The 15171-nt window shown below is 42.7% G+C and overlaps 1 protein-coding gene across 1 annotated transcript in view; it reads left to right on the forward strand.

Moving 5' to 3' along the window:
* The window catches only part of LOC105306715 (receptor-type tyrosine-protein phosphatase T-like), a gene marked incomplete at its 3' end in the record, with an annotated part of 597375 nt that overhangs the window by 98157 nt on the left and 484047 nt on the right, over window positions 1-15171 (forward strand). Inside the window, exon 6 of the mRNA XM_011381898.1 lies at window positions 4462-4577. Within this exon, the coding sequence (XP_011380200.1) occupies window positions 4462-4577 (116 nt within the window). The remainder of the gene's footprint in view (window positions 1-4461; window positions 4578-15171) is intronic.

Raw genomic sequence — 15171 nt, forward strand, 5'->3', positions numbered from 1 at the left:
AGATCACTGTGGCTGCTCTGTGCAAGAACGAATGGAAGGGCTATAGAGAAGAAGTCAGGAGACCTATTAGGAAGAAAGTTCTGGGTCATGGAAGGGATCATGGCCGCCTGGACCAAGGTGGTGGAGAGACAGCCATTCATCATTCAGCCAGTGTTTACTGAGCAGGAGCTTCTTGCCAGGCACTGTTGTGGGTTTGTGGGGATAAGACAGATTCATTCTTAGCTCTCATGGGCTTCCACTGAAGTGAAAGAGCCTTGAAAATTAAACAAATAATCAGGTAATTGTATGATCTATAACAGATGGTTGCCATAACAAAATACGACAGTCTGGAGGTGCTTAAACAGAAATTTATTCCTCAGAGTAGTGGAGGCCAGAAGTCCGAGATGAAGATGGCAGGTTTGGTTTCTTCCACGGCCTCTCTCCTTTGCTTATAGGTGGCCACCTTATCACTTCGTCCTGGCCCTTCCTCTGTGTACACGTGCCCCTGATGTGCCTTTGTGTGTCCAAATTTTCTCTTCTTACGAGGACACCAGTCTACATTGGAGTAGGGCCCATTCTGACAGCCTCATTTTAACTTAATCACTTCTTTAAAGGCCCTATCACCAAAAATAATCACAGTCCGAAGTACTGAACATTCAGACTTTGACACGTGAATGTTAAGGGTGCACATAACAGATGGTCAACAGTGCTATGAAAAAAAAGTATAACAGAGTTGGAGAGAAGTGGCCAGATTAGAGATAAATTTAGGAGGCAGAGTCAACTGGTTAGATTGGGAGCCAGAGGCATCAACGATGCTGCACTCTCAAATTTCTGGCTTAAGCTATTGGGTGGTGCAAGTTAAGGTGATATGTATTTAGGGACAGTTGAATTTGAATGCTGCCTTCCATATATGGATCCACAAGTGCTTACCATGTGTGGATCATGGGAGCATGCAACCTATTAGTGACTTCCAAACTGTCCTTTGGACTGACAGTGCCTTTCCCCCAACCCCAACCTTAATATTAATGCATTTATGACATCACTCATAGATTGGTAAAATTTTAACTATCTTAAGAAATATACATCCTTTTTATGTCCTCAGGCTTTTTAATGCTCTGCCTCTGTCCTTTAAAACATTTTTCTATTAATATATGGTCAGCGTTTATCAATAAGTGATTTCATTAAATATTCTAAAAGTTCCAGTGGGATTAGTGCCTGATTTGCAATTGTATTCTCGATTGGTTTGAGCTGAACTTAGGGTTTTAAATGCTTGCCTTGCAGCTTCCAAAACAGTGACGAAAATTCTCAAAGGAAATTATTTTCTCTTACAAAATGAAACTTCTTGTCTATATTTTATAGCCCATTTAACATTTTTGTGTTATTCTAAATTATTTTAGCCATAGTTACTCTCTACTGTCCTTTCTCCGTGTTAGCCATCGGCGGGGCCTCTGTAGTTATAACCGTGTACGAGCAATGTCAGCACAATTTTCCACTCAGTTTCAAAGTTTCTAGCTCCTAAGCTGACTTTCAGAATTTTTTTAACTTTTTTTTTTTTTTTTTATCACAACCTTGTGGGACTATGTCACTGAATCCAGAGTGTCTGAACCACGTTTCTAATGTACGTACTGAGCTTGCTCTTCAACTGTGTGGCTTCCTACTGAGTGCTGTCAGGTTTAAAGAGCGAGATAAAGGCCACAATAATATGTCTTCAGATGCTGCATGACATCTGCCAGAGTGTAAATGTCACCGGCATCAAGGCATTTTGTCCCAAATGCACAGCAGTTTTCTGTTAACCCCGTTCAGCGGGATCCCATTTTGGGGGTGCTGGCTCTCAGTGGGGAGTGTGTAGGAATGCTTAAAGCCACAAATTGGTAGTTGGTCTGCGCCCCAAGGTCAACTGTGTTTGCCTAAAGGTTGGTAAGTTGAAGGTGGTAGGATACTTTCTTTCCTAGAGCTGTAGATGCTGGGAGTGGGGGGAGCGGACAATTGAGAGAGCACAGGGCTTAAGAGTGGACTGCAGTTGGGAGATGGGAAGAGGATCAGAGAGGCCAGAAGCTCAGAGGAGTGGAGCAAACATAAGGAGCTCCCCAACATAAGGACAATGTCCAGAGAGAGCGATGTCATCATGAGCTGGGAATGAGACCAGGGCTCAAAAAGCACAGACCACCAATGTTTCACAGTGACGAATATTAACACTAGGGGCCATTAAGTCTCTAAATTCTCTGCTACTGAACCTGGAAGGTAGGGAGGAAGAGGGAAAGAATCAAGGTAAAGGATCTGTTGCTGAGGAGGAGAAGGAGGGAGTCAGAAAAAAGCAGGGGACATCAATCCAGAGCAGATCTATTTCTAATTGCACAAATCCCAGTGGTGAAGCCATTTGTCTAGTGTCCCCCAAGGCTAAGGGGCAGTGTCCCTCTATAAAACCTAGCACAAAACCTCCCAACATTGCAGCTAAGACTCTGCGCTCCCTCCTTGCATGGAGCAGACATTCTTTCTTTAAACCTGTGGCATCAACGGGCTTACAAGGTTCACAATATTCCCACTTGAAGAATTGACTTGAACTGATAGTTCCAAAAATAACTTTACAAATTATACAGGAGAGCAAAAAAGGAAACAATTTCACACAATCAAAGCAGCATGACATTTGTCAGGTCGACTAGATACAAGGAATCTTCAGCTCTGAAAAGCCCACAAGGAGAGAAGAGGTCTCCCCCTGGATCGCGGAGTATTGATCCCACTCGAGCCATGAGGTCCTGACGGGAACATGAGGGGGGTCTCTCTGAGCAGTAGTTTTTTGTTGAAAAACCTGAGCAGAAGGTATATGTTTTCACATGGCAGGTGTGCCTAATTGTGCCGAGGTTCTTGGCTTTCGTTGAGATTTGCAGGAAGTGACGGTTTGGTAGTTTGGTAGTTTAGAGGGTAAAGGCCCTGGGGACAAATGGCAAGGAAAGGGATCACTTGCGATAAGATATTCAGGAGCAATGAGGGGAGACTGAAGAGTCAGCTTTGCCTGCGAGCCTTTTCTTTGGACCCTGGGTTCCAGTTTGACTCTGACATCCCACTGCTCAGGGAGCAAGAGAATGTGCTAGTTAAATGCTGAGTTTGGGGCATAAATGGACCTGGTTTGGATTTTATTTCTGTCATTAATGCTGTCTAGCTTTGGGCAAATTAAACTTGGTGAGCCTTGGTTACTGCTTCTCTAAAAGGGAAATAATAATAGTGTCTGCTTTACAGGAAGGTTACGAAGTTAAATAAAATGTCTAAAGCATTTATCATAGTGCCTGGCACTGTAGGAGCTTTCAACAAATGGCATTAGTTTTATTATTTGTCTCGCTGGATATTTAACTCCCTCTAGAAAGATGGCCAAAGGCTTTTTTGTTGGACTTCCTCTTAACAACCCTCCCTCCATTCGATCCTATTTTGGGGGTGTCCATGCCTGGGTCATCATTGATTTGGTTGATGTGACAGGGACCCTTGGCACTTTTGTGCCTCTATGAAGAAACTCATTCTTCTAGACATAGGTTATCAACCCATTTATCTTTGAAGAGCTCACATAGATCAGGACCTGTCTCCACAAATGAGGAAAGAGATGAACCAAACTAACCAATATAAAACATATATTTAATTCTAGAATTGATTGCTTATGAATACTGTGAGTTTCGTTTGAAAGTCCTTTCTTCTGTTATGCCAAGTCCCCAGAGTAAATGTCCCACCTCCCCCCCATCTTTAGGAGACACTACAACTTAGAATGAAAAGTATAGACTGAATGTTTCTTGAATTTTCTGTGCCTCAGTTCACTCACTGTGAAGTAGAGATAACTCCACAACCAACCACACTGGGTTAAGTGAGTTACTGTGTAGACACTGCACGTGACATCAATCGCGTAGTACACACTAAATGAATGAAAGCTTTTTCTCCTCTGTCTTCCACTTTCTTTCCTTCCCATCATCTTCTTCAAACATCATTACCAAGGCCAGGTGTGGAGGTCTCAGGCCCAAAGATGCTTCATTTCAGCTTTCTTCTTTCTACTCACTTGGGCTACCGGTAGGAACCTTCTGTGACCACCCAGGCCCACCCCCAGTTTCTTCTTCCAAACATGGCAGTGTTGCTCAGAAGCTAATAATATGGATTTTGAGGTTCTGAGGCCTGGATTTATGTCTTGGCTCCCCCCATTTTCTGGCTGTCTGATTGTGCCAAACTATGTAGCCCTTCAGAGCCTTAATATTATGACCTGTGAAATGGAGATACTGCCCGCCTCATGGATTTTGTGAGGTTTAGGCAAGAGGATGAATGTAAAGCTCTTAGGACAGTGCCCGGTTCATAGTAAGTGACCAGCCAACCGTAGCTCTACACCGAGCCAGGCCGCTTCCCAGACACAACATCCAGCCTGCCCTGTGCCCCTCCTGAACTGCCATGTGCCCACAGGGAAGCGGTCCACGCTGTTGAGTTCTGTCCTCATGTGCTCTCTGGTTTCTCTTTTAGGAAAAGCACCTCACTTTCTGCGGCTCCAAAATGTCGAGGTGAACGTGGGGCAGAATGCCACATTTCAGTGCATCGCTGGTGGGAAGTGGTCTCAGCATGACAAACTGTGGCTCCAGGTAAGGTTGGGAGAGGTCCCTCCTCATACCTGCCCATCCCTTGGTAGGGGAAGAAAGTGTGTGCTGTGATAAAGGGCTCGGCGGATAAGGGGGAAGGGATATTTTTTAAGTACCTCTACTCCTTGGATGATGCTCTGCATCCATGATCTTGTTAAATCTTAACTCTAATTCTGTTATGTAGGTGTCAATATACCCATTTTATAAATGGAGAAGCTGAGACCACAAACATAAAAGCGCTAGAACTAGAACTTTCCAAACTACTGTCTAACAAGCTTTGTCTTTTAGGCCCTGATTCCCAGGGCTAAGGCAAAGTGGGTATTTTAGATTCTGGGTACATTTGCATTTCTATATGACTTTTAGAATCACTTTATCAACTTCTACAAAAAGCCTATGGGATTTTGATGGGGGCTGATTGCATTGAATCTATAGATCACTTTGGGGAAAACTGACATCTTAGCAATAATAAATCTGCTGACTCTGATATGGTACATTTCTTCACTTATTTAAGATTGTCAGTAATTTCGCTCAGCAAGATTTTGCAATTTTTGGTGTACATCTTTTGTTAGACTTATCCCTAAGTATCTCATATTTTTGATGCTATTATAAAAGGCATTTTAAAATATCTATTTCTGATTTTTCATTACTAGGATATAGAAATACATTATAAACTGAATTTCATCTATTGATCTTATATCCTGCAACCTGTTAAACTTACTACTACTTAAATTTGAATTGATCAAAATAAAATTCAAAACTCAACTGCCCAGTCACACACGCATCTAGTGGCTACCGCGTTGGACAGATGCAGATAGAGAATATTTTTGACATTGCAGAAAGTCTTGGAGAGCATAAGTCTCGAAAGACATTGCCTCTGGTTCAAGGAAACAGGAATATTTCTCGAAAGAAGCTGACTCTAGTTACCTCCAACTTCGTATAGTCAAAGATCCCTATTATTTCTTGGCCGACATAGTTTGGGTGTTGGTTCTTAAAGCCGTGCCCAGCACACTTTGATGAGCGTTCTTATTATCACTTCTCCTCTTGCATTTGAGCCCATGTCCTGCAGTTGGAAAATCGAGGGGCTGGCAATTCTTCCTCGCTTCTTCACAGTGCAGTAGGATGAAAATACCAGTAATGCCCGCCCTTCCCGCTTCCCTGGGCTGGCTACAGAGCATAAGGGAGCGTGGTGAACTTCTACATGTCACTCAAGTACGAAGTAGTGTTATTTACTCTTTTTATTATAATTAGTACTGAAGTGCATCAGGCTCCTAGGAAACTGTCATTTCAATGGCATTGCCTCAGTTGAGTCACGAGAATGACACAGGACAATCATAATCTTTGTAGTACCTTTATTTGGATTTCCCGATTATTTTATCATGGTTACTGCCGCAGTCTTGAGTCGTGCGCCCTAAACCTTGGGTCTATCAGCGGAAGGATGTTAAAAGCAGAATGTAATCGAAGTTTTGGAGAAAATAGATGGAAACGCAGTGTGGAGCTTTTGCACATCTTATTTATCTACTTTTCAGTGTAAAGCAAATCTTCTTTCACAGAATGCTTTTTAGGTGGCTTACAATGGGACAGAAAACATGACAAGACAGTATAAATTAAAAGTGAGGAAGCACGAGATAAGAGGAAAGAACACACTGGAGCTGGTAATTCAGCGAAAACAGGGTTTCTCCGTATCTGCCGCTTACGTAGGCCACAGCCGCGTGGCTGCCAGTGGAATAAAGGAAACTTGTCAGATATACGGTTCACAATGTCTTTGAGATAAATACAAACCAATTGCCTGGGAAAATTCTAACTGTTGTTCACATGGGCCAGACAGGAATTGTTCCCACGAGTCCTCATAAAGAAACAGTGAGTGATGTAAGGAACGGCGTTCTCCACCGCAGCCTTATTGAGGGCACACAAGTGAGTTTCACAGGCTTGTTTCACATAATGATGCTCGGTGTAAAAGCAATTTGGGGACGTGGCAGATGAGAGAGGGGGTGGGGTGGGCAATACCATATGGCAGAGGTCCCTAGCTCTCTGCTGATCCATCTGCGTCCTGGGATACTTTAAATGTACCTGGTGACTGAACAGATCCAATAACTATTTCTTCAAGGGAGCTCCCAAAATATTGTCTCCCTCATCTATATTTCAGGAAATATTGGGAGGTAGACAGTTTACTCTCTGGCAAATGCCTGCTCGGCTAGTTAAGTCCAGACTTAAATGCAACAGTATAGTCGGAAGTAAGTTAACATCTTTTTGCAAAATATAAGGCGTTTGTCATGACACCTGCCACTCAGGCGATAACTGCAGCCCTGATCTGAGGCTGGCTAAGGTAGTGGAGAATTTCTTATGAGATATGCTTTGCATGTGTTCCAGCACCTAGAGGAGCAGCCTACAGACTTGCGATAGGTCTGTTCTATTTAACAGGGTTGGGATGACTTAGCCTGATAATTTCCAAGGGAACTGAAATAGACACATCGTGACCAAGAGTCTCCACAAGACACCTACAGGAGGTCTAACTTTCAGCAGTGCTTTTTCCTGCTGTGTCGCTTCCAAGATAAGCTGAGGAATCACTAAGTCACCGAAGGTAGAGACCTTTTTTCCCCCCACCAGCTGTAAGTCAGGGAAACAAATTCAGTGACTTTGCTCCTAGAATTGTACGTCAGTGGCCTTTCTTTCTGGCAGTGGTTGGGGAGCAGTTGGTGGGCTCAGAGCTTGAGATAAATCTTCTTGCCTGCGTTGTAGAGAGTGCTCGACTTCCTTTCTGCAGACGGTGTGTGTTCTGAGTGGAATGTTAGTCTACAGTTTGGGGAGCCCTTTAAAAAAAAAAGAACAATATTCAGGGACAACTAGGTGTAACTTTACTGACAGAATCAGCTGTATAGCACAGTGAAAATGGATGTGGGCACAGTTTGTTTCCTAGAAAGTAATTTGGCAGTCGATATCTAAAACCTTCAATGTGTACATTCTTCCAACGGATAATTTTACTTTTGGGAATTTACTTAAGAAAATAACCAGACACAGGAAGAAATTATCTGCAAGTGTGTTCAACAGGATGAAAAGCTGAAAACAACCTAAACGTCTGGCAAAAAAGAATGACACAATAAACGGTGGAATCGGAGTCATTAAATATCAGGTTATAGAAGTGTAATCAATGACGTTTTCACCCTATGTATTTAAGTGACAGGAGCAAATTATAAAACACTGTGTTTAGTATATCAATTTTTATGAACAAACAAATATATACAGTAGTTCCCCACTCGTTTGCAATTTTGCTTTCTATGGTTTCAGTTACTCACAGTCAGTGGTGGTCTGAAAATATTAAATGGAAAACGCCAGAAATAAACAATTCATTCGTTTTAAATTATGCCCCATTCTCAGTAGTGTGATGAAATCTCGTGCTGTCCTGCTTTGTCTTGCCCAGGACGTGAATCATCCCTTTGTCCCCCGTGTCCACGCTCTTCATGCTATCTGCTCGCTAGTCACTTCGTAGCCATCTTGATGTATCAGATCGACTGTCGTGGTACCACAGTGCTTGTGTTCAAGTCACCCTTGTTTTACTTAATAATGGTCCCAGAGCTCGAGGGCAATGATGCTGGTAATTCAGATATGCCAAAGAGAAGCCGTAAGGTGCTTCCTTTAAGTGCAAAGGTATGTATGTGTAGAGTTTGGTACTATCCACAGTTTCAGGCATCCACTGGGGATTTTGGGACATAGCCCCTTCAGATAAAGGGGGCTACTGTATACACACGTATACATACATATTTATACACACAGATATCTACATGCCTGTGCACATATACATATAACACTATCAAACACACATTAAGACATTTAATAATTGATTTTGATGGTAGATGATGTTTGCTTTCTGTTTTCATCTGTTTTCTGTTTCATCTAAATACACAAAACGTGAATATAAGTAGCTAATATAAACAGAAAAAAAGATGAAAATGGTCACTTTTTCCTAGATACAGAATATTCTAAGCATGGTAGGAAGCCTTGATAGGGCTTTGGGGTAGCTAATTCCTTAGTGAGGGACAGCACTGGCCCCCTGTCAAGGCTACGGGTAAAATTACTCTTGGTGTCTCCCCACACCCTCATCACCACCGTCAGATCCTCTTCATCCATGAGGGGGTTTAGAAATATTTCATGTGTCGTCTGGTGTTTACAGAAGACTGTGGCCCATGGGGGTCCGTGCTCACAATCAGGGGCTCCAGAGCAGGCCCTGTCAGCCCCATTGCAACGCTAGGTTTTAGGCCTCCCTACAAAAGATTTTCTTCACTAGGGGTTTGTACAACAAATCACATTTGAAGAGTCTCAGAAATGAGGCCATGTGACCAAATGCTCTGCACAGATCTCAGCAGGGGCAGCATATGTGTTTAGACAAATCACAGGCGTTGGACAGGTTGCAGACCCTAATCTGGCAGGAAAAGGCTCGTGTCCCGTGAGCACGTCAGCTTGACAGCAGCTACACCAGGGCTGAGGAGATAAGCAGACACGGCAGCCCTTGCTGAAGCTGATTCTTCCGGTAAACCTGTTTTCTCACTCTCCACAGGGCTACCGCTGGCTCCTAGGGCTGTGAGTTTTCTGGAACCAGCTCCTCCTCCTCTTCCTGCATCTGTGTCAGGTGTCTCTTGCATGTGGGACTAATGTTGAAAACCTAGTGGCCACACAATAGCTAAACAACAATGATAAATTAATGATAATACTCATTACAGATGATATTCATTGAGTGGTTACATAGATGGTATATTTAATACTCACAACCAGTCTTTCAGGTAGATATTATTTCTAGCCCATCTTACAGATGAGAGGACTAAGCTTGAGAGGGGTAGATGAGTGGCACAGGTCAGAGTCACAGGTCGTGTGGTAGAGACGGGGTCTGAATGTAGGTCTGTGACATATTCTTAAGTCCTGGACTGATCTTTCCATGCTCACCTCATTGCCTGGTCACCTTATGTCACCACTCCATCCTTTCTTTCCATACAGATGGCTTTTTGTTAAAAAAGAAAAAAAAATTTATTTAGCTCATACTTACATGCCTTTAATTTGTACTATACTAGATAATTAAATTGATCTGAGTTTCTCAAATGTACGAACCAAATCAATGAAATAAAAATACGCTTGGAATATTTTTCACGTTGTTCCCTTCTATTTGCCTTCGTACTTTTCTTTTTCTTTCTTGGCCCCATTTCTTAAATGTGATGTCTACGCTTGCAGTGGGGCATTCTTCAACTCCCACCCCTTCCCAGAAGAGGCCCTTGTGAAGGTCACTAGTGTTTTCTTTGTCGCTAAAGCCAAAGGTGCTTATTATTATTATTCTATTATTATTATTAGTCCTTATACTTGACTCTTTTATTCAGCGTTTGTTGATGACTGCTCCCCCCTTGAAAATCTTCTGCCCTCTTGATTCAATGAAATCATCTGTCAACAACTAAAGGGGCTGATATTTTACCTCATTTGCAAGCTAATGAGTTAGGTTGCCAGCTACAGAGATGCTGGCAGGAGATGCGAGTCTCCTGGGTCAGAGACAAAGGACTGTATTATTCACTGCAAGCAGGCAGCATGAGCTTCATGTTTGCACCAATTTCCCTTGTCCCTCCAAGTACCCTGGGGACGATGTGGGGTAGATGTAGGTGGGATCTGCACACAGTAAGAATGTGTCATAGCTGAGGGACACCATGCTTAGCAAACCCTTAATCTTTAATTAATACCTTTTTTAAAGATATAATTTATAAACTATAAAGTTTAGTAAGTCTACAGTTTGATGGGTTTTAGTGTATTTACAAAACCATGGCACCAACATCACATCCTTTATCTTTTCTTTTGTTCACCTGTAGGTACCCCAAATTAAAAAAAAAAACAAACCAGCACCCCTTTGGGGCAACTCAGGGTGTGACAAATCCAGTTAAGCTCTGGATTTGCAGAAGGTTACATTCTCTCAAGTTCATCTACACCTGGCGCCTCCTCCTCTCCGATCCTGTGCATCTCATCCCTGAGGACCCTAGCCAACTCTGGCCTTGACATTTCCCCTCACACCCTTATTCTTCTCTCCTTTCTCATACCTTTCATCAGCCTGTCCTCATTTTACGTTCTTTAGGTTTTGATTACAGGTCATCCTGGCCCCAGCACACAGGAGCTGGGGGAAGGAGTTGCGAGCAAGGCACATCTGCTTCTTGCCCTCATGGAGTTTACCTTATGACGGTGGAGACAGACATTATTAAGCAACTAACAATAGAGTTAAATATTTCATTACTAATGTGACCAGGCTCTGAGGGGCAAAAAAGAGTCTACTGAGTGGGGAGTAGAGAGAGTGGGTAGGGTTATGAGTCTCAGGTAGGTGCTCTAGGAAGAAGTGGCCTTTGACTAGAGTTCTGCCAGGTGAACCAGAAATAGTCAAAGGGAGATTGTGCCATGCTGGGAGATGGCACATGGGCAGGCCCTTCACCACCTGCTCATCCTCTTTGCTCAGGGCTATGGCTCCCTGTGGGGCTTATGCTAGAAGCCTCCTGAACTCCGAACTCGAAAATCAACCCAAGATGAGCAGTCGGCCAAGCATGCTAGTGGGCTCTCGGCAGGGCTTTAGCACAGCTAATCAGAAATGACTTATGTCCACCACTATTTCTTTTAACTTTTAATAAAGAATAATCAAAAGCTGGTTTTTAGAGACTGCCAAAGCAGTACCAATACAGTCTTAAGTGAATCAGTGGGCCAGACTTTAGCAAGTTTGCAAATGTTATGCCATTGAGACAGTATGGCAAGAAGCGAAAAGGGTATTCATTACAAACAAATTGTGGGAATTTCACCTGAATATTTTCTAGCTGGGAGATTTCTGGAGCAATTAGAACAATTTTCAGTGAAAATGCTGGGCCTTATTTTATTCTTACCTTTTTTTTTTAATGCCAGAAGCTCAAACCAGCATGTGGAAGGCTTCCAGGACCCTGTATTATAATATCTCCTGTAAAACAGGCATAATGTCTGTTGCACACAGTTCCCTCTTATTAAAGACCATAATGTTTTCACTTCTGCTGATTATAAATCAATTACAAGCCTGCATGCACTCTCTGAAATAATGACAGCCATTTTTGCAGGTTATGTCTTATCTCTTTGTGAAGGGAACAATGTCATGACATACAAGAGGAGAGAGGATGGGGAATTGCAAAATGGCAAGACTATTATAGATACTTTGATAGCTAATTGGGTACTATGAAAACAGCAGGCTCTCCGTGCCATCAGAGGCTTCTCTTGTTTTTCTCTGGAGGTTGTTCCTGAAGATGGAGAGGTCTTGCCTGGGTATGGAAGGAAGCATATGTGCTAGGGTCAGAGGTATTCAAGTGTGGGTATTGGAAACCCCTATGCTTGCAAAGACTGTGTGCTCTCAAACTAAGACAATTTATTTCACATAAAACAAAACAAGCTAAGGAAGGTGGAATTTGAGTTATTTTTATTTTTATTTCACTTATTTTTTATTTTTTTAAGTTTATTGGGGGTAACATTGGTTAATACAATTATATAATTTTGGGGTGTATATTATAATTTGACATCTATATATTTTATTGTGTGATTACCACCCAGAGTCCAGTTTCCTTCAGCTACCATATCTTTGATCTCCTTTACCCACTTCACCCTCTCCCTACCCCTCTATATTTGACCCCCGTTTACCCTGTCTACCTCTTCCCTTCTGCCACACCTCCTACCCTCTGGTAACCACTAATTCATTGTCCACATCCCTGAATCTCTGTCCATTCATTTGTTGCTTTTAGGTTTATATCCCACATATAAGTGATATCATGTGATTTTCAACTTTTTATGTCTTTCTTATTTCACATAGCATGATTACCTTGAGGTCCATCCGTGTTGTCACAAATGGCAGTATTTCATCTCTTCTTATGGCTGAGTAATATTCCATTGTATATATGTACCACAGCTTCTTTAGCCAATCATCTATTGTAGGACACTTCAGTTGCTTCCATGGCCTGGCTACTGTGAATAGTGCTGCTATGAACATCGGTGTGCAAATATCTTTTCGGATACGAGTTTTCAAGTTTTTAGGGTAGATACCCAGTAGAGGGATTGCTGGATCATATGGTAGATCAATTCTTAGTTTTTTGAAGAACCTCCATACTGTTTTCCATAGTGGCTGTACCAATCTGCAGTCCCACCAGCAGTGTATGAGGGTTCCTTTTTCTCGTATGAAGGTTCCTTTTTCTTGAGTTGTTTTAAAAAAGAGACAAGCAGATTCAAGAGGAGAAGGAAAAAAAGGAGAGATCTCAAAGGGAACTGTTGCCACAAGGAGAAATACATGGTTATAAAGTTGGATTAAGCAGGGCCCTCGATTTAGCTGTCAAATGCCTTCATTCAGTTTAGAACATGGGTACCGCTGGATGGATGAATTGGAAAAAGGTTCACCTGTGGGTAGATGAAGCCCCATGGGCTTATAGCTTGGCAAGTAGACAGAGACTTTGAAGAAAGGAAACAAGTAACTTTCATCCAAGCTACTCACTCAAGCTGAGGTCAGGACTCATGGCTTTGCAGATAGAGCATGGCTCGATTTGGATGCCACACCCCTGGTCCCTGGCTGGGCACCCATAGCGGAGTAACCAATTGCTCAACCTCAGAAAGTGGCCTGAATTTAAAGACTATTTCCATTTATGTGTTCTGGTATTATTTGGCCTCTTGCTCTCCACTGAAGGACTTAAGGTGACCTTAACCTTCAAGTCTTGGAGACCCAGGAAAAGGCCAGCAGCCTCAGCATCACTCAGGAACTTGTTAGAAATTCGAAACATCCAGACTCACCCCTGACCTACTGAATCACCGTTGAGGTGAAACCCATCCATGCAAACATTTGAGAACCACTGCTTTAGACTGATGGACTCGGGTTAGGAAAACCTCGCTCGGATCTAATTGCATATTGGACATGCCATCCCTTAATAATATATTCTGAGAGTCTGTTAGCCAAGAACACAGGAAGATGCTTTGCCCCTTCTTACATATATATTTCAGACTTAGAGATCCCCGAGTTTTCCAGAAAGCTAGTCATCTGGTCCTTGATCACATGTCTCAACCTGTTTTCTGTGGAACACTCATTTTTTGCGAGATGGCATTTGACGTTCTTTGAACAAGCAAGGTAAGTTTCTAGAACACTGCACGCTTCACCCACTCGCAGAGTCATAGTGTAACTGTGCTGTCATATACTGGGTGGCAGCTGAGTGATGTGATTAAGGCCTCAGTCTCTGAAATCGGAGCACTTGGGTCCAAACCCTAACTCAGTCGCTCAGGAGAGTCATATAAGGTTTGGTATTCCTTGTGGGGTTCATGGAACAGCAGCATCGGCACGACCTGGGAGCGTGCAGAAACCAAGGATTTCCGGCCCCACTCCAGACTCCCTGCATCAGAATCTGCCTTTTTAATGAGGTCCCCAGGTGATCTGCACGCACATTGTTTGAGAAGCACTCTTCTAAGATCTGTCGCTTGACCTCTTTCTGCCTCAGTTTCCTCTTTTGTGAAATAGAAATATTAATAGGACCTATCTTGTGCATCAGAATCACCGAGAGGATTTGTTTCAAAAAATGGCCTGGCTCCACCCGTTGAGTTCTTGATTCATTAGTCTAGCCCAGGGTCAGAGAATCTGTATTTCTAATGAGTTCCTGGGGGAATTTTGTTGCAGTGCATCTGGGGACCGCATCTTGAGGCCCGCCGCTCTAGATCATTCTAAGAGCATTGCTCTTTCTACGCCAGCCTTGTTTTTCTCCATGAAATAAGTTATTTCAATACTCGACTTTATGTTTTACCCTTTTTGCTGTTTTGTCGGAATCTTAACCCAGCCTATAAATTCCTCTGGGCAGAAATTATACTTTCTACACGCCATACTCTCTCATTTTGTTAAATAATGTTTTGTTAAATAATGAGTATATTTCCAGTGTGATTAATAATAGAATAAGGGAAAGGGGGAAAAAAACCTCAGACTACCAACCCTAATAAACAACACCTACGAAGAGATATCAGCCCTGAAAGTCTCTTAAAAATTCACATTTCTAACAAGTTCCCAGGAGATGCTGATACTGCTGGTCCAGGGACCATCCTTTGAGAAGCATCTTGATAGAGATTTTAAGATTAAGTGAATTCTATCATGCAAGCCAGTTAACACAGTGCCTCGCACAGTGCCTGGCACAGCTCAAAAATGTTAGTTAATGTGACTTTGACTAAGTAAATGTTCAGACAGATCTCATTAAGTTGAACAAAATATTCACCAAACTCAGTTATGGAACTCTTTATTCGTGGGAGGTATATCACCTTTTCAGAGGAAGCAATGCATTATTCCAGGGGTGCTCAAGTTTCTTCATGTTGTCAGTGTTCTGTGCAGGTCAGTTCCAGCCCCAGTTTTTTCTTCTTAACATAGATTTCGGAGCGGACTGCCAGCAAATCTCAAGGCAGCAGCTCATGGGATTTTAGGAGACCTTGTGTATAATGTACTGTAGGAGGAGGCAGAGATAGGAAAGTGCTGGGTAGGATGGATGCCATTGGTGTTTCTGATAGTGTCCTGTATGAGCCAGTGTCCCCAACCCTGAGGTACTGTGGGTGTTGGTTGCTGAAGGCTCACAGC

The sequence above is a fragment of the Pteropus vampyrus genome, unplaced genomic scaffold (assembly GCF_000151845.1).
Source record: "Pteropus vampyrus isolate Shadow unplaced genomic scaffold, Pvam_2.0 Scaffold455, whole genome shotgun sequence".
Taxonomy (NCBI): domain Eukaryota; kingdom Metazoa; phylum Chordata; class Mammalia; order Chiroptera; family Pteropodidae; genus Pteropus; species Pteropus vampyrus.